Below are 20,556 nucleotides of genomic sequence, written 5' to 3'. Positions count from 1 at the left end.
TGATTTTTTGGTGAAATATTGGATCATTTGAACATTTATTGAAATGAAAGCATGTTAGAAGTTTAGAGGGAAAAATCACTATTTTGTGGAGCTGTTAACAACTCATAGACATGTGAAATGTGACCCCGACTACACACTGCTTTTTGTAAGACGTCAAAAGCCAAAAAGGTTGGAAACCACTGGTTTCATCTTTAACAATGTGTTGTATTTTAAAAGCTTGTTATATTATCCATTGTGTCAAATCTTCATCTGAAAAGTAATTAAAGCCGTCAAATAAATGTAGTGGGGTAGAAAGTACAATATTTCCCTCTGAAATGTAGTGGAGTGGAAGTATAAAGTGGCATTATATGGAAATACTCAAGTAAAGTAAATTATAGACTAAAGCACAGTACTTGAGTAAATGTACTTAGTTACTTTCCACCACTGAAGAAAACATTAATACTTTTAAGTACTTCTACTATTAAATATAATAACATGCAAAAAGAAAATGGAGGGAAACAATAATAAAGTATTCCCTCGTCGTCATTATTTTCATGTTGTCAGTGAGAGGTGGAGCTGCTACAATCTTTACGGAGCCCACACACAAGCCACAGCCCTGGCGTTGCCCTAGCAACGGCCCGCGGAGTAGGGGGACGCCTCGAGCGACTTGTCATTGGTCAGCTCAGGCTGTCATTCGCCCTTAATCCTCATTCTGATTCGCTACAATTACTGTCATTCTACCAGCCTGCATCGTGATTGGCTATCTTCTACATTCGCTGCCCTCCTCCGTGAATAAGCTGTTGCAGCTGCAACACAAGTCAGAAAAAAGCGAGCGGAGAAGGTAATGTCACAACGTAGTGAGTTGAAGAGGTGCTGTTTTAAAAGTTTTTTAAAACATTTTAATCTACTGTTTGCTGTGCTTTGGAGCTTCGCGTTTTGTTGGAATCATTTAAAGTTGGAGAAAAAGTTGGAGAAATGTAGGGACCATTTGGCCGCCGGTGTTGTTGCTTCACGATGGAGGAACCTGCGACAAGGCAAGTGGTAAAACCGCGACTCGTTAGCTAACTTACCGTTTGTGGGTGATGTTGCCGTCGAAAACTGTTAGCTTAATACAATTTTAAAGCTCGGAGCTTTGTGAAAAGTACAAGAGGAGAGTTGTATGTCTAACTAGTGACACGAGGAAAACATTTACATTATTTTCCACAGAGAGTTTGAGATGTCCCTGTCAGACGGTAACTCGGACGATGATATGCCCCTAACGTTACCCACAGAGGGGGGCAGCGGCCACAGTGGGAGCATCCGAAAGGTGAGAACTTCACACAGTCTCTCAAATGCATGCATATAGTATAAAAACAAGGGTCTGAAAAAGGTTCTAGAGATCCCTGAGTGGTGCTGGGTGGCCCATAAAATCAAAAATAAGGTAATTTAACCTATTTAAAGGTATAGTGTGGACAAGAATAACGCCAGTTGCCGTACTGTACGTTATCCCTCCTCTTCTGATGTATACAGACATAATATGTTATTCAGTTAAAATTCAGTAATTGAATATCTTTGGGTTGTGGACTGTTGGTCGAGGCAAAACAAGACATTTTACGTTGTATCCTGGGCTTTGAGAAACAGTGATGAACATTTTTTTTTTTTTAACCATTTTCTGACATTTTATAGACCAAACAACTATTAGCCTAATTCAATCGATATTAAAATAACCGTTAGGTGCAGCCCTACTATCACACAAACTGTCAGATTAGCAACATGAACTTTGAACTTTCACATTTCTAAAAACACTTTAAGGGTCACAATTAAGAAAAAAAAAAACGTATTTTCTCTCTTACCCTAAATAGTATGTTATGCTCATATTATCAGTTTTGAAATATCAACCTCAGATACAACACAAATACAAAAAGCTGCATGTAATTTAGTTTGTGGAGCTTAAACCAGTGAAAAGTAGCTTTCGAAATAGTCAACAGCATTATGTCTAAATAGATATAATGTCCTGATAAAGGCTGTGACAGACTTTTTATGTATGTTGTATGTTTGTCATTTCACTAAACTAGATAAGTCTTAAATTACATTAAAACTTTACGGGTGTGTCTGTAAACTGAAGCCTGTTTTGCACCTGCATTTGTACTGATAGCATATCATTAACAGTATAAATGATCTTTATCAGCCAATGTAAATGGCAATATATGGATGCTATTATCGTCTCACTTACCTTATTATTATTAAAACTTATCTGTGCACCTGTAGGTATGTTTCTGTCTTTAATCCCTAGGGAAAAAACATGACTCATGGTGCCGTTAAGCAAGGCATTCAACCTTCAGAGGCTCCAGTGATTGTAGCAGCAGCAGCTTACAGTTTTGAGTTTGCATCTGTGTTGCTGGAAAACAACATGTCTGGTCAGAGAAAGTCACCTGGACGTTAGGAGTTGTTTTTTTTTGTTTTTTTTAACCCCAGGCTTTTAGATTTTACGTGCACAGATGCCGCGCAGCTTCCGTCCTCCATCCTCCTGCCCTCCTGATGGTAGAGCAGAGGTGGGAGCTCAGCCAGAAGTCTAATCCACACAGGCACTCTGAGGATTACTTGACGGGTGCACATGCTAAACAAACACCTTAACTGGGTGAGAGGGAACGAGAAAGATAAAGAGAGAAAGAGTGTGAGAAAAGGAGAAAAGTCCGTGTGCGAGTCAGCCCGTGAGAGGGAATGAAACAGGAGCCACTGGGGGGGGATGAGGAAAGGGAGTATTCAGCCTGTTTACAGTACGGTCGCTCCATCTGTCATGTTACTATACTTCTGTTTACTTTTTACGTGTGGAACAGTGGTGCATTGTATGATACATTGGTGATTTTAGTGAGCAGACATTCAACAATCAAGCTGCAGGGAAGCTGTTGGCAAAACGCCTGTTGAAGCAAGATTAAAGAGGCCTTTAAATCTTCATACAGATACACAGCTCTGACATATCAGCAGGTCCTTTCTCTTTTAAACATGTTATCCTGCTGAGGAGAAGCTTCACCTCCCGCTGCACCGTGGCAGATTAGTACCATCTTTAGCGTCCTCTCCTGAGCTCTCGGTTTCCCCCACATCTCTGTCATGCTCTTTGACACACCCCACATCTCTGGCAAGCAGTCATATCCGACGTGGACATTTTGCCCTGAATTAAGCCTTCAGGCAGCTTTCTGTCTAAACTTCATTGATTCCAACAAGCTCTTCCAATCAAAGGCTGTAGGATACTGACGGTTAGTTGCACAGTGGTTGCAGCTTCTCAAACGTGCTTTACTTTGTCAAATCATGATAGTAAACTGAATATCTTTGGATTTTGGAACGTTGATCTAGTGAAACTTGAGCTTTAAGAAACGATAACAGGCATCTGACATTTTATAGTCAGAGCTGTTTGATTCGATCAGTTTCATCGGGAAAATAATCAGCAGATCAATTGATAATGAAAATAATTGTTAGTTGCAGCTCTAGTGGGGTTGTCTAACAATTTAAAACTAGTATAAGGCCAAACCATCTGTCAAATTATAGCTGCGTGTCTCCGAGCGCCACGCCGTCCCACTAATTGATGCTTTCGCCATCTCTCATCTTGTTGTCTCTCTAATAGTTTTTCTCTCTAATTGTCGCTGTCTGACTCTCTGAGGATGTTTATGAGAGAAACATGAGTTACCTGGCTGTAACTCCAGCTGCTTCCTGGTTGGTCAGTACATTATTCCACCGGTTAATGTTGTTCCTCTTTGAGATGGTGAAATGGATTTAAACTCGCAATGTGGCCGGGTGACCAGGTGGGAAAAAAACAAGCTTAAGTGTCGTAGTGAGACGTAGTAAGACTCTCCACCTTGAGCCTCCGGATCAACTGCAGTGTTCCTTATCATAGATTTTCCAAGTCTTTGAAAGTCCCCTTGAGGGATGAACACAGTTTTTCCAGAAGCTATTCTTTTGTTTGTGATGGTTGATTCGGTGGTTGATCTCTCATAGGTGTTGAGGTGAGTTGAGACGTGATAACTGTAAAGGCAACAGGATATGACTCATTTTATTTATCCTCAACAAAGCGTTCAGCTTTTGGAAACATCTGCATTTGTTATGTTTCTCCACTCATTTATTCCATTATTTGTCACACTTTGGCTAGTATTTTTAGCCTGCTTTGTTTTAGTGTTTCACAGGTTGAATTCCTAATTCATGAACAGATTTTTTGCCAAAGTTATGAGTTGTCTCATATGGGACGTTATGGTGCTTCTTACACACAGCTCACTTTTATAAACGTCCTTAGTAACTCAGATTTGCTGATATAATTCATCTTTCCTTACTGTATGTTTCTGTTTCTCTCTGCAGGGATGCGACCCTTTCGCCCAGACTCAACGCAGTAAACTGCAGCACCGGCGAGCTCGCATCAACCAGCAAATCAACAAGGAGATGCGCATGAGAGCCGGAGCAGAGAACCTGTTCAGGTGAGGTGCCACATTTCCTCTCTTTGACTTTCTGGTGGTGATCGGCAGATAGTTAACTGCAGTAACCAGTATGTCTCAGCTGTTTGGATTATATTCCTGGTCATCATACATCACAGTAGTTTGTGAAGTCAAAGTTACAAAATGTTGACATTACTCAGCCTGAGTGTCAGTGTAGTTGAATCTATTGAGGGGTTATTTTGCATGAAACAATACGTTGGAAACATGGGAGATCACCAGGCTGCTGTCAGTATGGTTTAATAACATTCTTGAAACATTTCTGAGGGTAAGAAGAGGATTTATCTGATGTTGTTGTCATATGAAGAATAAGTTTAGGACACGATACTGTGGCTTGTTAAGAAATGCTTTCTCCTAGATCAGCTTTTCCTCTAAGAGATGGTGACGAATGCTATTCAGGTCTCATCCGTGTCGGTTGCTCTTTGTTAACCTGTCGGCTCTGTCACATTTGTGGTGGTGTGTTGTGATGGGAAAAGGTCAGAGATCACTCCCCTCAAAAACACACACACACACACACACCAGCACCACCCAGTTTTATGGCTCTGTTTGTGTTCGCTGTGTGTGAAAACACACGTTTAGCCTATGTGTCTGTCTGCTTGTCCTCTGTAACTGTGTGTGTTTGTGTCTGTGTACTTTTCTCTTTTTCATATTAATATTTCTTTTTTTTTTTCACTCCAAACAATAACATAACAGAACACTGCATACCTTTGCAGCATGAACACCAGCAAGGCTACACTCAGAGCTCTGCTGGCTTTGTGTTTAAAGCAGCCAGCTGTCATTCGCACAGCACGCAAGAGTTTTATTGGTGAAGAAATGAGGGAAATAAAAAAAAGAAACAGTGGCAGAACATCAAAGTATTCGCTCTGAGAACATTAGCGTCATCTTTATCCCCTCCAGCCACTCTCCATTTCTCTGTGCCTTCGCTTTCTCCCTCTTTCTTTCTTTTCTACTTTAACTATTTCTCAGGCTGTGCATGTTTATCGCCCACTTAGAGGTAGATTAGTACAGAGCCTGAAAGTACATTTAATATATGTGCATACATTTGCTCTGCACTTGTTGCAGTTGTGAGAAAATTTATAATATGAATAGCCTACTGTGCAAAAACACACTTGAAACTCCCTCACTCACTAGAGATTCAACTTGGGAGAAGAAGAAGGAGGAGGAGGAGGAGAAGGAGGAGTCGCTTAATTAAAGCAAGGAGCTAAATCTAATAAGACCAACACAGAAAGAAACAGTGTCTTTAATTAAAAGACAACCAAGGGCACCCCTCACTATTATCCCACGACTTGTTTTGCTAGAACTAATTAAGTTTCATGAAGATCCTTCTCATGGATAGATGGATAGAAAGTAGGCTTCCAACTATTTTTATTTTAATTAATATTAATTAACCCCCCCCCCCCCTTTCTATAGTCTAAGCTGATGACTAAAGGTTCAAAGATATTCAATTAACATGTATAAAAAACTAGAGCTAAACGTGTAGTTTAATTACATTTTCAAGAAAAACAGCCAAACATGACTTTATTCCAGCTTCTTAGTTGCAATGATTTGGTGTTTTTTGACATATTGATCAAACGATCAGTCAAAATTAATCAGCAGATGAATTGATAATGAAACTAATCGTTAATTGCAGCCCTTATTCAATTAACAGTTAACAGATAGAAGCAGCAAATCCAGAAGAAGCTGTAACTAGAGGATGTTTAGTGTTTTTGCTTGATAAATGACTTTCTGTCAATTAGTTTTCTGTCAGTTGATTAATCAGCTGATCATTCCAGCACTACCTAGTAGAACTAGCTAGTTATTTTTCTTCATTTGCACCCATTTTCTCCCAACTCCTCTTTCGACTGGATACAGGCTGTCATCCTAAAAGGTGATGACTCAGTTTAGGGGAAATAAAACCAGCGCTCCTGCCCTTTCTATTGGGACGGTGGGTCACAGAGACAAAGAGGACCCCCACACAGCCTGCCGGCCTGTAATCAGCCGGCTTTGTGTCCGCCTCCCGTCCTGTTCCCATGCAGAGATTCCCAACAGAGCCCCGGCAAGCTCATCCCCCCACTTATTTGTCTGGCACTGTCAGACCTTTTTTTTTTTTTTTTCTGTCCTCCCCCTTTCCGGTCAACTAGAATAGTACACACACACACACACAAAAACACACACACACACAAAAACATGTCTCACTTTCTTTTTCACCTCACTCTGCTGTGGAACTGGGTCGTGGTATGAGTTTTGGGTGGGAGGTGATGGGAAGGGTTAAGATGCTAATTACAGATGAAAGGGGGGGGGGGGTTGTAACTCATCAGGGCTCGTGATTGGCCGATGAAGACGTCATGTTGTGTGCTGCGGGGTGGAGGGACAGTAAATACTTCTAATCCTGGTTTTGTTTTTGACATCATCGGTTTGTTCACTTATTACAAAAGCGTAACAGGACACTGGAGAAAACATGTTTTTCAGCTTCTCTGGTGCTTCGTGTCTTTCAGCCAGTTCATACACACACACAGTCAGAAAGACTTTATTTTTTCCTTCAATCGCTGCAGCATGTAGTGCGTGCAAGTGGGTGTGTGTGTGTGAAGGGGATATTTGGCAGCCCATTTAAAGCTGACTAATCAGATTGTCCTTGGCTTGATCCTAGATATAGGTGTGTGTATGTGTGTGTGTGTGTGTGTGTGTGTTTGACTGAGGGAGGGAGTGACAGATGAAGAGAGAGGTGAAGGTAAAGTGGTCTAACTGGACAGATTAACATTATTTAAAAGGGAGTTCAAAGGTGAGCTTCATCTGCGTGTTTGAGCTGACTTTGGTCATGTGCTTAAAAGAATCACGTTTTTCATTTTCTTCACTGGTCACTGATATTCCTGACAGAGCTGAACTACAAAAAAACTGTAGTCCAGAATGATCCATATAGAGTATATACAACGCAAATGTATTAGCCTGCAGATACATGTGTGTCTTTCACGCCAGTCATGTTCAAAACATGCACAAAACTTCCATTTTGTCCATTTTCACATGTCTTACATTGAATGTCAGCTGTTGTAAATTGATGTGCATATTGGATGATGTTTTTCACTATATTTAAATACCCTAATAAACCAAGATAAGCAAAATATTGAGAGGCAAAGTCTGAGTAAGTGAAATATGAATGTTGTTGAAAGTGACTTGAAACAAAATCTGATTTTTAGAAAGTGTAGCCAGGAGAGTGACAGCAAACGAGCATAAACCTGTAAGAAGAAGTTCTTGACTTTAGGGTGCTGTAACATCAAAGCTTTTAACTTTAATCAGAGAGAGTTAATTAGCTAAGGTCTACAGCAGGACGCTGTTGAGCTACAGTACCTGATGTGGAGAAAAGATTAATAGACAGACAACATTAGTGTTGGACACTGATTTAAAGGAACAATTCACTCCTAAAATAATTAATTGTTTCTTTTTTGCCTTAATGTCATTTGAGTCACAAGTGTCTTTTGCATGAGCACAAAGTCTTACTGTGCAAATATGTGCTTAAAGATTGAGAAAGAAAAATAAAACAAGAGACTTATATTTTCCCAAAAGGATTACATGAAGGAAGTTTGACAGTGTTGGATAAGTAGTACATTCATCCTCAGCCCTTTAAAACCTGTTTGTACAGTGAGTGAAGTGCTGATTTTTAAAGTCTATTGTTGTCTGTGCCTTAAAACACAACCACATCATGCCATCTATCTACTAAAGGGCGGAATCTGTGTATGTTTGTATGTCCTTCACGTATCTCTTGAACCGTTCATCCGATCGACACCACACTTGGTGGGTGTATCGCTGGGGAACAAAGGGAGTGCAGTGTCGAATTTGGTGTAATTTGGACGTGCAGCACGATTAATATTAATAAACTTAAACTCTGAATAAACAAGCGATCAGCTGCTCCGCTCTGCAGCAGTGGGGCGGGGCTTCTGGGCTCTGTGACTGCATGTCATGATCACAGCTGTACAGCCCTGCTGTGAGAGATACAAGGGGACAACATTTCTCTTTGTTTGATAATGTTAAAAGTTAGGTTTTGTTGTGGGTGTCCTGACTCATTTTAAAAAAGAGAGAGAGGGCGAGTGAGCAACAGAGAGACAGGCTGGAAAGTTTTCTCTGAGAGAGAGAAAACCTGTGAATCACAGAAATACAACGTTATTTTCTGTTTGTTTCACTGCGGTTACGTTCTAAAGCACAAATAACCAACCATCAAACACTCAACAGGTGATTTACTGTGGAGACAGAGGCTCTTTTGGTGCAATGCCAACAAGCGACACGTTTAATATTAATAAAGTTTGAATAAACAAGCGAAGACGTGTCTGAGTGCAGCTGGGGCTGTTTGATATAAACACCATCACATCATAGCGGGGTGGCGCTTCTGGGCTCTGACTTGCTGAGCGGGACAAAGGCACACGCCCCGCTCAGTTAAACTGCCCGAGAGAGAAGAATGAGCGCACACAGGAGAAAAACTAGCCAATAGGAACGCAGACATGTTTGATTGGCAGTAGAATCAACCAATGGAAGGCAGTAAACTGCTTCTATAGTTCAACCTTAGTTTAGTCTCACTGGTGAAGTTTCTGTCTGGATTGAAATCATTTGATTTATTGAATCCTTATCGTTTTAATTGTTTATCAGTTGATACATATAAATATATATATATATATATATATATATATATATATATATATGTGGTTTGTGAGAAATAATGAGCAATCGGCCCGTTCCAAACATGTTAGTTTATGAATTTGTCATAGGTTGTCATAGGTTGCCTTCAACAGTTTCTGTGTATCTGTCCTCCCCAAATCTTCCACCTCATTATGCAGCAGATGAGTCATTCAGCACCAAGACCTTTAAGACTGTAAAAGGAGTAAAACTGTCTATTGATGTCTCCCAGACTTTATGTAGGGTGCCCAACCAAAGTGTATGTTTTGTGTCTATTTATTCAAAGTAGTTATTTTTTTTCCTTTCAGATGTTTGGATGGAAACGCAATTAAAAGTGAAGATTTATAGAGAAGTCTGCCAGAATGATGCATTTATGTGCAAACTATCATTTATCTCATGAACTCAGTGTTGTTTTCGCTGCCAGCTCATAGATGTTGGATGCCGTTCGCAGCCCTCTGCTTGCCAACGCTCAATTCAAGTCTGTTAAACAAACATTTTTCATCATCTTGTTCTCGTTCGTGTGCTGTTTGTGCTCCAAACACACGCAACTCACGTCTCGTCATATCATTGAGCCGGTGACGTTTAATGAGTGCATAATTAGGGGAATTTACTGGGACCGCTTTTTTTTCCCAGCAAAAGTGTATATCATCAGTTTCCACGGTAACCCAGTGACGCCTCAGATTTCCAGGAACATTGTGTGTTGATGATCTCAGACCCCACACAGCAGTATGAGCTGGCTTTACTCAGAACCAAGACCCTCCTCCCCCTCCCCCCCTCCCCCCTGTGTTTGGAGGAGGAGTGGAGAGTCTCAGACTGAATGAAGGGAGGATGATTGAGGAGAGGGAGAAGAGATAGCTGCATAACTAAAGGACAGGGAGATTTTTAGAGCGGTCGGACAGGAACAAAGAGTCGTTTTGTGTGGCTTTTTCTTATAAGAAAATGACATCATAATGCATTTGTGGTGTCAGTAAGACTCATGTTTACATTCACGAATGTAGTATTCATGGTGTTGCACTTCTATTTACACTCAGAGTGAAGAGATTGAGTGTGAAGAATGAAATAAGAGAATGAGAGAAGTTCAAACCCCGCCTACCTTCACATCTCAGCCAATCACTGCGTAATGTAGAAATGATTGACAGACTGTCCGTTTTACTTGGTTTATGGATTTTTATTCTTTTGTAATGTTAAAATCAAATCTTAGTGTTTTTTTTTTTATCTCAAACACAAGTCAACAATGACAGCAACAGTGTCAAGACAGATCAGTAAGGAAGGAGATACACAACTAGTCTTTGAAAGGGGACATCGTGCTTTTTGTGATTTTCTGTTATTTTTATGCTGTTATGATGTTATGATGTTAAACATGGACTTAGCTTCCAGAGGTAAAAGCAAGGCTAATAGTAGTAAAGTAGAAATTATACTAAATATTCTGTCGTAACTCCAGTGTAACTGATCACAAATCAATCTCTCAATAGATTTGAGTTATTTCGAGCATTTTCAGTTGCTGTCTCCTGTAATACAATGACTGATACTAAGGAAACTAAATAGTGTATTATTCACATGCATATCAGCTATTGTGTAGAGCTCAGCTTTTATTCAGGGATCTTATATAGTTAGTTTAATCTGCTTAACGGCAAGAAGTCAGATTTGCCTTTTTGAAGTTGCTAACATGCTAATATGAAGTCAAATCTGCTTTGTTTGTGTCACTTTGAAGATGGAATTCTGTGTAATCTGTTAAAGTTATTTACTGTCTATAACAACAGTTATATACTGCTGTGAATGAACGATGAGATGAGATGTGTGTGTTTTCGTTCCGCAGGGCGACGACCAACAACAAAGTGAAGGAGACGGTGGCTCTGGAGCTCAGCTTCGTCAACTCCAACCTGCAGCTGCTCAAAGAAGAGCTGGAGGAGCTCAACAGCAACATGGAGGTCTACCAGACTGACAGGTACACACACACACACACACACACACACACACAATCATAGCCCATTTCATACTTGTACAGGGCATTCCAGGCCATGCTCATTAGACTAATGAGAATTATAATTGTTGAAAACCAAGCATCCATTAAATTTTTGTATTCTGTGCTGTGGGTGTGTCTGCGTTTCTGTTTCTATCTTTGTGAGGACCAGAATGTGTTTTACACTTTACGAGTGAGGATATTTTGTCTGTTGCTCAATTCTTCAAAGGACTGTTTACTGTTATCTGTTAATTAGCAGATAATGGTCTTTATTAATCAGGTTGTCATCTAGTCAAATCATCATATTGGAAGATATTCAGTTTATAATGATATAAAACTGAAAAAAGCAACAAATTCTCACATTTAAACAGCTTAAACCTGAACATGTTTGGAGTTTTTATTTTAAAAAACGACTCATTTAATTAACTTAGATTAATTTATTATTAAAATAGTTTTAGATTTATGTTCTGTCAGCCGACTCATAAATAATGGACTAATTGTTTCAGTGCTAAGCTTAAGTGAAGGTTAGTTTAGGGGGAATTAAGTTAGTGAGGGTCCTCACAAGTATAGAAGTACAAACACTCGTGTGTGTGTGTGTGTCAGTCACAGCCAGGAGATTTTTCCCGGGCAGCCCCGGGTCATGGGAGGGATAAATCCCCTGATTAGAGTGTCATTAATGACCCTGTGGCGTGCGTTGGTGTTTGTGTTCATTGTGAATGGGAGTGGGTGACGGCGGGGGGTTCGGGGGCCGTAAGGGTTAATACTTGGCTTTAGCTTTGCTTATTAGCAGGATGAAGCACTGAGCAGAGTTCCTGCTGGGGGTTGAAGACTAGCAGATGGCGGTTCTGACTACAACCTACGATATGTGTTTACATTGAGATGTTGACATTATGATTACACTCACACACATACTGTATTTATTTCTCTTCACAGCGAGGCTGTCAACGTTCCCATGATCCCACTGGGCTTAAAAGAAACCAAAGAAGTAGACTTCACTGTTTCTATCCAGGTGAAGACATCATCCTCCTCACAGCTTCTTGATCAGCTGATCTCCTTTTTCTTTCTCTAAACAAGATCTGAGCAAAATAGCAAATGATTGTATTTATCACACTTTTTGCTTATGAACATAACTTTAAAATGTGTTGTTTGATGTTCTCAGCTAGTGTGAAAACTGCAATAAAGACAAATCCAATGGCAAAGATTTCTCGCTCAATAGTTGACTCATCAGATATGACTCAACAGTGTTATCAAAGAACAGCTACTTCCTTATTTCTGTCTGGTCTGCTGTGAAACAGATTAATGATTAATGATGTCCGTCTGTCTGTCTCTCCTCACAGGACTTCATCTGTGAGCACTACGGAGAGGACAGCTCTCTCTACGACAAGGAGATCAAAGAGCTTATGGAGCTCAGACAGGTTCGTAAACACATTCATCTAACGTCATGCATCTACATCACTTTTATTACACTGGTTTTACCTCTTGTGGAAAAAGAGGTACAGTAGGAAAGAAAAACTGGAAGCCAACAACCTAAAATCACAGTTTTCTTCTAATAATTTCAATAATTTTTTCACAGTTTGTTTATTCCAGTAATGTTTTTAAATATCGTGGTAAAACATTCTCATATTTTCAATTATGATTAATTGATAAACACACAAAATTCCATCTACTTGTATATATGAAAGCCCTTATTTATGTCAGAATACATCCAATTTATGTTGTCAAACATAATAAAGCAGCCATAATCATTTTCTACTATACCTATGTATGAAAAGACAGTGTGTGATGTGTTGCTCGTGGCTCGTAGTGATGGACCTACAGAGAATTATCAGAGACTCTGCAGCTTCTCTCGGCTTTACGGAGCTTTATAGTGAGTTTCAGCTCATTGTTTAACTGTCTGGCTGCAACTTTACTGTTTTGGTTCACTCTCAGCGCTCTCATAGTGTCATTTTTGGTTGCAGCAGGCAGCTGTTTTCAGAGAAAAAGCTGTAAAAAGTCACTGTACACTACCTGCTCAGCATCAAACAGCAAACAGACACAGTTAGCTGTAGACTAGCTGGTGAACATAGTGGAGCATTTAGCAGCTAAAGAGCCAGATATTTCCCTCAGGAGTTGGTAGAGAGTGAGTATTGGACTTACATTCACCAGGTGGACAGAAACATGACTCCAAATGAATGATAATGTTGCTCCGTAACTGCTGGATGTGGAAATAAGCAACTGTTGGCTAACAAGTTCAGCATATCAGCTTAACAAGTGATGGTATCAGTGCTGTGTTCACTACTTGTTTCTACTGCCCTCAAGTGGCCAAAATCATCAGTTCTTGCAGGTTTAAAGATTAGTTTGAACAGTCAAGGCCTAAATGCAGTTAAACATACATCATGTTTATCTCAACTTCATTTTTAAAAGTTGTTACAATTTCATGTTGTGCTGCTCTCACTGAAAAGAGAAAAAAAAGATCTTGAAAGGTCTTGAGATTATCTGTCAGTGACATCAGATGTGTGTTTACACTGAGTTGTTGTTTGGGTTCAGGCCATGCGGACACCCAGTCGTAATCAGGCCGGTTTGGAGCTACTGATGGAGTACTACAACCAGCTCTACTACCTGGACCAGCGCTTCTTCCCTCCACACAGGAACCTGGGCGTGCACTTCCACTGGTAGGACATAAACACAGTGTCACTGAATTAAGCAAAACCAGTAATGAGGCCTGGTTACGTAGAGGGACACAGACAAGTGGAACTTTACTTTGCAGTTTTTTCAGTGTGTAATTCAGCTTGATTTGTGAGTTATGAGTCATCAGTGGTTCCACCAAGGAGTGGATGCATAATACTTAAAACATATTACAACTCTGGGAGCGATCAAAACATGTAAACACAAGCACCAAAATAGGTTCACTGTGGGTAACAAGCAGTCAGCACTTTGAACGACTGCACACTATTTTACGAGCTCTGTGATTAGTTGTTTGGAGGTGACTTTCATCTTTACATACAAGGTTATTTTAAAGTAAATAATTCATGAGTCAGCTTTGATTTAACAAGTTCATCCTCCTCCTCCTCCTCGTGTCTCAGGTACGACTCTCTGACAGGCGTCCCGTCGTGTCAGCGTGCGTTAGCCTTTGAGAAGGGAAGCGTGCTGTTCAACATCGGCGCTCTGTACACACAGATCGGAGCACGGCAGGATCGCTCTGCAACAGCTGGCATAGACCGAGCGATAGATGCCTTTCAGAGAGCTGCAGGTACCCAAACACAACAAACACCTGAATGATCTACTACGATTTTAATAATCGATTGTTTCAGTGTGTAATTAATGTATTTTGCATATTTCTGCGTTGATGTCCATTTTCTTGTTTAGGTGCATTTAATTACCTTAAAGATAATTTCTCCAACGCTCCGAGTCTGGACATGAGCGGGCCGTCGCTCTGCATGCTGGTTCGGCTGATGGTGGCCCAGGTGCAGGAGTGTGTGTTCGAGCGCGTCACGCTCACCACGCAGGACACACACTTCACTTCCCAACTCCGCCTGGCACAAGAGGCTGCGCGGGTAAGTTTATACGTCTCCACTTGTCTGTTCTGTGTTGTGTTACTGATGCTTTCCTGTGATTCTCACTCTGTACATGCACGTGTGTCCTGTAGGTGTCAGACGTCTACCTGCTAGTGCAGCAGACCATGACGCAGCCGCTGATGAAGGACTACGTGCCATTTTCATGGGCGTCCATGGTTCAGGTCAAATCTGAACACTTCCGTGCTCTCTCTCACTACTACGCTGCTGTCGCGCTCTGTGACCACATGTGTAAGTTTCACCAACCTGCTCAGAATATTTCTGCAGAGACAATTTTATTTGTTTTATTTTTATACAGTGTGTGTGTGTGTATATATATATATATATATATATATGTGTGTGTATAAAAACACTTACACTCCTATACTGTACATTAAAATAAATCAGCAGGAGAGGCTGGACCCTGAGGCCTTGTACAAAAAGCAAGATAAACACATTAAATTAATTATTATGAGGGAAGGAAACTGTTTTCATGAATAATATGGATCAGATTTCACAGTGTAGAATTTGCTCTGTTCAGTTGAATGTTGGGACTAGAGGTCTTCATGGGTCCAGAAATTACCTTGAGTCAAATACACAAGTGGGTCCGAGTGGACCTGACTATCAGCTCTGATGATTTGCTGAGAGTTTGAGCTCTTTTCCACTGACTGCTCGTTAACTGTCGGAGCCTCGTGCTGCTGCCAGCGTCGGTGTTCTCTTCTCTCTATTTGGAGCGGGTCTAATTATCCTCTGGTCTATCTGGATCAGAGCTGACTGTCCTTGGGTCCCATTCAGATTGTGTCTCTTTAAAAAAAAAAAAAAACAACAACAAAAAAGCATTCATGCCAGGCCATAAATGCCTAACAAACAGCCAGATGCTCTTAAAAACTGAACACTTCATAACTATGGAAACTATAGAAAGAACGCTGTTCTGATAAAGAACAAGTAATTATATTTTGAAAATTGTAATGTAGGTTTTGAATGAGTTTAATTGGCTAAAAGATAATAAAAAACACCAGTTATGAGAAAAACTTGAATTAAATCAAGGTGGCTTCTTTCTGTGTCACACTGAAGAGTCAACCATTAAACTTACCTGTTGACTATCCGAACACACAACTGCACAAATATTAATTTGTTATGTCTTGTTCTTTAGCGTCTGAGGAGGGGGACGACTGTGACGAGGAAGCAGAGAAGGCCTTCCTCCAGTTCTATGTCAACACTCCTGCAGGACCTCCACTCAGCCAAGTCCTACGAGACCCAGAAAACAGAAGAAAGTTTGGTGAGTTCATGTTCACCAGGAACATGTTAGCTTTTCCAAATATACATGGTTAGAGGTTCTGTCATAAAAAAAAAAGAGGCTTCTGGTGGCGTTTTATCAAAGCAACTAATAATCTCTTTTGAGTTTTTAAATCATAAATGAAATAATGGACAAAAAACTTGGTGTTCTAGTTTTAATCTTTCATGTTTTGTTATTATTTCATTTTATGAAGACAGCGTAAACTAGATGATTTCTGCTTTTATGTATGAAGGTAAAGCTCACCTGCGTCGTGCAGTAATCAGACACGAGGAGGCCATGCGCGTCCACAGTCTGTGTAAGATCCTGAGGAAGATGGACATCCTGCAGGACGTGCTGTCTCTCACACATAAACGCTCTTTGGACAAGTACTCCGAGCTGGACCGAGAGGACGACTTTGATGAAACGGCAGAGGCTCCAGAGATACAGTGTGAGTATCAAGTCATGTCTATAATAATATAGAATCCACGATTGAACAACAGTAAGTGATTGTGGTTCCTTGTGTCGACAGCTCACACCCATCAGAAACCAGACATCACTCCAACCAACTTCTCTACAGTCCAAGTTACTGATATCTTCCAAAGACTGGTAAGACCAGCAGGGAAGTAAATACAAACTGGAACAATGTTTCTTCTGGAACAGATGTTAAAATAATTCTGCCTCGTGCTGCAGGGGCCCCTGTCGGTGTTTTGTGCGCGGGCTCGCTGGGGTCCGATGCGTCTGATCTGCCTGCAGAGGGGAGACAGTGGACTAGGCCTCACGCTCAGAGGAGACTCTCCAGTCCTGGTGGCTGGAGTCGTACCTGGAGGCTGTGCAGCGGTGAGACAAAACACACATACTGTAAAACTATGAGATGGCAGGAAGCGGGACTCATTTGCGTTCTCAATTTTTCTTCTTTTTCTATAACTGTAATTTCAGTCTCTTTGTATTGAAGCTATAATAAATGTGCGTGTGTGTGTGTGTTGTTAAGGAGGCAGGACTGAGGGAGGGAGACTACATAGTGGCGGTGGACGGACAGGACTGTAAGTGGGCCAAACATGGCGAGGTGGTCCACATGCTCAAGAACTGCAGCGACAAAGGGGTGGAGCTCAGTGTGGTCACATTACACTCACATGATGCTCAGGTAAGGTACTGTTTCAGCATGTTTGTATGTGTGTGTATGTGTGTGTGATTACCAGTGCAGTGACCGACACTGTGTGTGTGTGTGTGTGTGTGTGTCATCAGGTGGAGAGGAGGGCCATCATGCTGTCTCACAGCAGCGATAAAGAGAACGCCCGACAGCGCCTGATGGGCGGGGCTAAAGGACAGAGCTCCGCGTCCTTGCTGAACTGGAACAGGAAGAAGAAGAGCAGCGGAGTCACCAAGAGACTAGGAAGCACTTTCAGTTTGTCGTTTGGAAGCATCCGAGACGCCGAGGCCATGTACTGAGACACGACCGTGGAGGAACCACTCAGGGAATCACAGCAGCGGAACAAACGTTAACGATTAGCGCCACGTTCAGACCGACAAAAGTGCTGCGCCAAGAAAATGCAGACTATTCATTTCAGGATCACTGCTGCAGAAAACATGAGGTAGTCCTGTGATGTTGACCCCGGCTCAACTTGAGCTGCACATTAGTCCAACGTCATTTGCAAGTATACAAACCAGCTAGGGCAGTGGTTCCCAACTGGTCTAGCCTCAGGGTCCACACACTAACCAACCTAACACCCACATTCAGTATATTTCCATCCATCCACTCCACCTGTCAGAGGATTCAAAACCACAACCTCCTCGTTGTGAGGAGACTGACCACTGAGCTACACTTTAATTATAATTCACCAAATGCAAACTGAGACAACTGAAGGACAACTGAGGCTTAAAGATCAATCAAATAAGAAGCATTGCAGAAGGAAAGTGCAGTTAGGACTTAAAACCAACATTTAAAAAACAGGTTATAGACTCTTTTTACAGCAGAACATGTAAACAGGCTCAATACAAAGAACAGAAGAAAAGTTCATTTCAAGCCAGAACTTCACTTCTTTTTTGTGTTCAGTGTCAGCAAAACCAAGCTGAATATATTCAGTCAGTCACTTTTGTTGATCCAGTGGTAGAATAAACTTCTTCTTTCTCTGGAATGTGCAAGGCGAGGGTCACATGACCCACAGAGACATCTGATTACTTGTACAATAGAGTTGGGTGCCACCACCACTAACAAGGAAGCAGGAAACGGTACTTCAAAATAGAACCGCTGTTCTGGAAATTTGCTAGATTTCAAAGTTAAGTTTTCTTTTTTGGGGGGAGGGGGGCAACTCAGAATGAGCCTGAGGCCCACTGCTGGACCGTAACCCATGGGTTGGGAACCACTTAGCTAGGCTACCTTTTAACATGTAGCATTGTGCTAATTTTTTAGCTAACTGGGTGCTTTCCATTTGGCTAACGAGGCTCCTCGCTCACATCATTCATGTCTTACTTCCTCCCAGTGAGGATGCGACAGGACGTCCTCGCTCACTCCAGCGTCATGTTAAGGGGACAACTACTCGTGCTGCACAGCGACTCAACTGTCACATATGAAGAATTCAGCTATCAATATATAGAAATGATTAAGTAGCAGTTTATAAAGAAAACTGAACTGAGCTGCTCCAGTTTGTTATTATTTGATTATAGATCTTTAGCAGCGTCTTGCCGTCACAGAATAAGACACAAACCTGTGGTGCCTCGCAGGAGCCTCCTCTCTCCTCGTCTCCTCTAAGGGATTGGAACATCCTTCGTGATGGTGGAGGGAAAACGATTTCCTGGTCACAGCTGGAGGACGGGAGGAAGCATAAATTAGAGGAATGGAAAGCACCCACAAGCGTCAAAACGTTGTAGCGAATCATTGCTGCAGTGAAAACTTTTCAGAGTCAAGCGATCCTGCTTCTGATTATCATCTGCTGTGCGCCACCTCACTGATAAGTCTTCAAACTAAAAAGCATAGTTTGTATTTCACCTGTAATCGGCGACACATGCAGCCCTCTTTTAATTTCAGGACGCAGTTCTATTGTCGGTCTGTTACTGGACTTCTCTGAGACAGGAAAAGGCAAATACTGACCGGTTTTGAATATTAATAACAATGACAAAGATATGCTTGAACTTTTTTTTTTTCATCAAACAATGCAACAATATAACTTTACATTAAATAATGTATTGACATTAATGTAACTGATGTACAAAGAATGAAGAGGATGAAGCAGAATTAACCATATTTTCTTGTGTCTTATATCATTCTTAAGTGGTCTGAATACTTTTAACAGTCACTATTTAACTATTGAAATACTCACTACGCACTAATAATCACACCTGACAGACTGTCTTTAGCCTTCTGATGGATACGTATCAGTTCATCCACTGATACTTTGTACTTAACTAATAAGTATAATGTTGAACTTCATCTTCAGATCAATGTTCTGGGAGAAAATTTTTGTTTTTTGTCGTTTCTAGATGAGTAAAAAGCACTTAAGATCTCATGTTTTTGTAGTTTGGGTATTTTTAATGCACTGTGAATATTCAAAAAAAGGACAAATCTCTTCTTAATAATGTAGTTTTTACTTAATGTTGCAATAATGAACACTCACTCACACCGAGAGGTTGTGTCTCTGAAATGAAAATGTGATATTGAGAGATCCTGCAGGAAATGCAGGACGTGTCCACAGTGTTGCATTTTTCTGCAGTCTTTTATATTTTTTTCTTGTCTTATCATGTTCTTGATGGTTTCCTTGAACCAGAAAGAAAAGGTTGTTAAGTCCAGCCACTGTACTGTATGTTACAGTCAGCCAATATTAGCAACTAGAGCTGGAGGATGTTAGTGGTTGTTTCTTTTAATTTTTGAATTTTTTTTTGATACAAATAGAATTGTGAGAATTGTAGCACATTGTTGTTTGATCCAACTCAAGTTAATGCTGTGTTTCTGTTTTGTTTGTACAATAATTTGTGCCATTGGAGGTCCATAGTAGTGAGTACAGAGAGCCAGAGGACACAGGATGACATATCTATTAGTTTTGTGAAGAAAATAATGATAAAACAGTGTGGACAAAATATTAAGATTGTTCTATATCATACAATTATTATAGTATTTTAAAGGAAACAAGCTCATTATGCTGTTAGTCAATCGACAGATAATTAATCGGCATTATTTTGATAATTGATTGGATTTTTTTTGGGGTTGCAGCTTCGTTCGTGTCCTCTCTGGCTTTCTGTACCTGCATGTTCTGCCTCTCTGTGGATGTGTGAGTGAGTAAATGTTTGGCGAGGCTGTTGTGAAGAGAAAATTATTTTTCCTTCTTTGTGTTGACTGAATATCTGATCATCCCTTCTCGCTCTTTTTGGGGGGACGGGGGATTTGCACAGTATTTTCATGTACAAAAGACAATAAAAGTGAAAAATGAACAACTATCAGCTACATGTTTGAATGACGTCCTCACACCTTTTGACCAGCAGAGGACGCTAAACTCTGAGTACATATTTACTGTATTATTTACTGTAGAAGACAATATTAATAATTTACAGCTCTAATTATTTGTGTCTGACACACACACATAGAAGAAACTAGATTATATTACTTTTTCATTCTACTGAAACATCTTGTAATAAATCATGATAAAATTATTTATTCAGATGTTATTTCACAATAGTACTTGTTAGTTTGTGGTTACTGGCAGTAGTTGTAGTTAAAGTAGCTGTTTGCTC

General features: G+C 40.6%; 1 protein-coding gene across 1 annotated transcript; it reads left to right on the top strand.

Moving 5' to 3' along the window:
* The first annotated feature begins 768 nt into the window (after positions 1–768).
* rhpn1 (rhophilin, Rho GTPase binding protein 1) lies at positions 769–19,679 on the top strand. Its single transcript, XM_042417586.1, has 16 exons — positions 769–1,013; positions 1,186–1,285; positions 4,303–4,418; positions 10,888–11,016; positions 11,965–12,040; positions 12,369–12,446; positions 13,558–13,682; positions 14,094–14,260; positions 14,377–14,564; positions 14,657–14,813; positions 15,715–15,840; positions 16,091–16,285; positions 16,367–16,443; positions 16,528–16,674; positions 16,826–16,978; positions 17,080–19,679. The coding sequence occupies exons 1-16, from the start codon at positions 994–996 to the stop codon at positions 17,281–17,283; spliced, it is 2,058 nt and encodes a 685-aa protein (XP_042273520.1). The 5' UTR covers positions 769–993; the 3' UTR covers positions 17,284–19,679.
* Positions 19,680–20,556: the final 877 nt, after the last annotated feature.

The sequence above is a fragment of the Thunnus maccoyii genome, chromosome 7 (assembly GCF_910596095.1).
Source record: "Thunnus maccoyii chromosome 7, fThuMac1.1, whole genome shotgun sequence".
NCBI lineage: Eukaryota > Metazoa > Chordata > Actinopteri > Scombriformes > Scombridae > Thunnus > Thunnus maccoyii.
The sequence above is the reverse complement of the archived record's forward strand: the minus strand, read 5'-3'. Positions and strand labels throughout refer to the sequence as shown.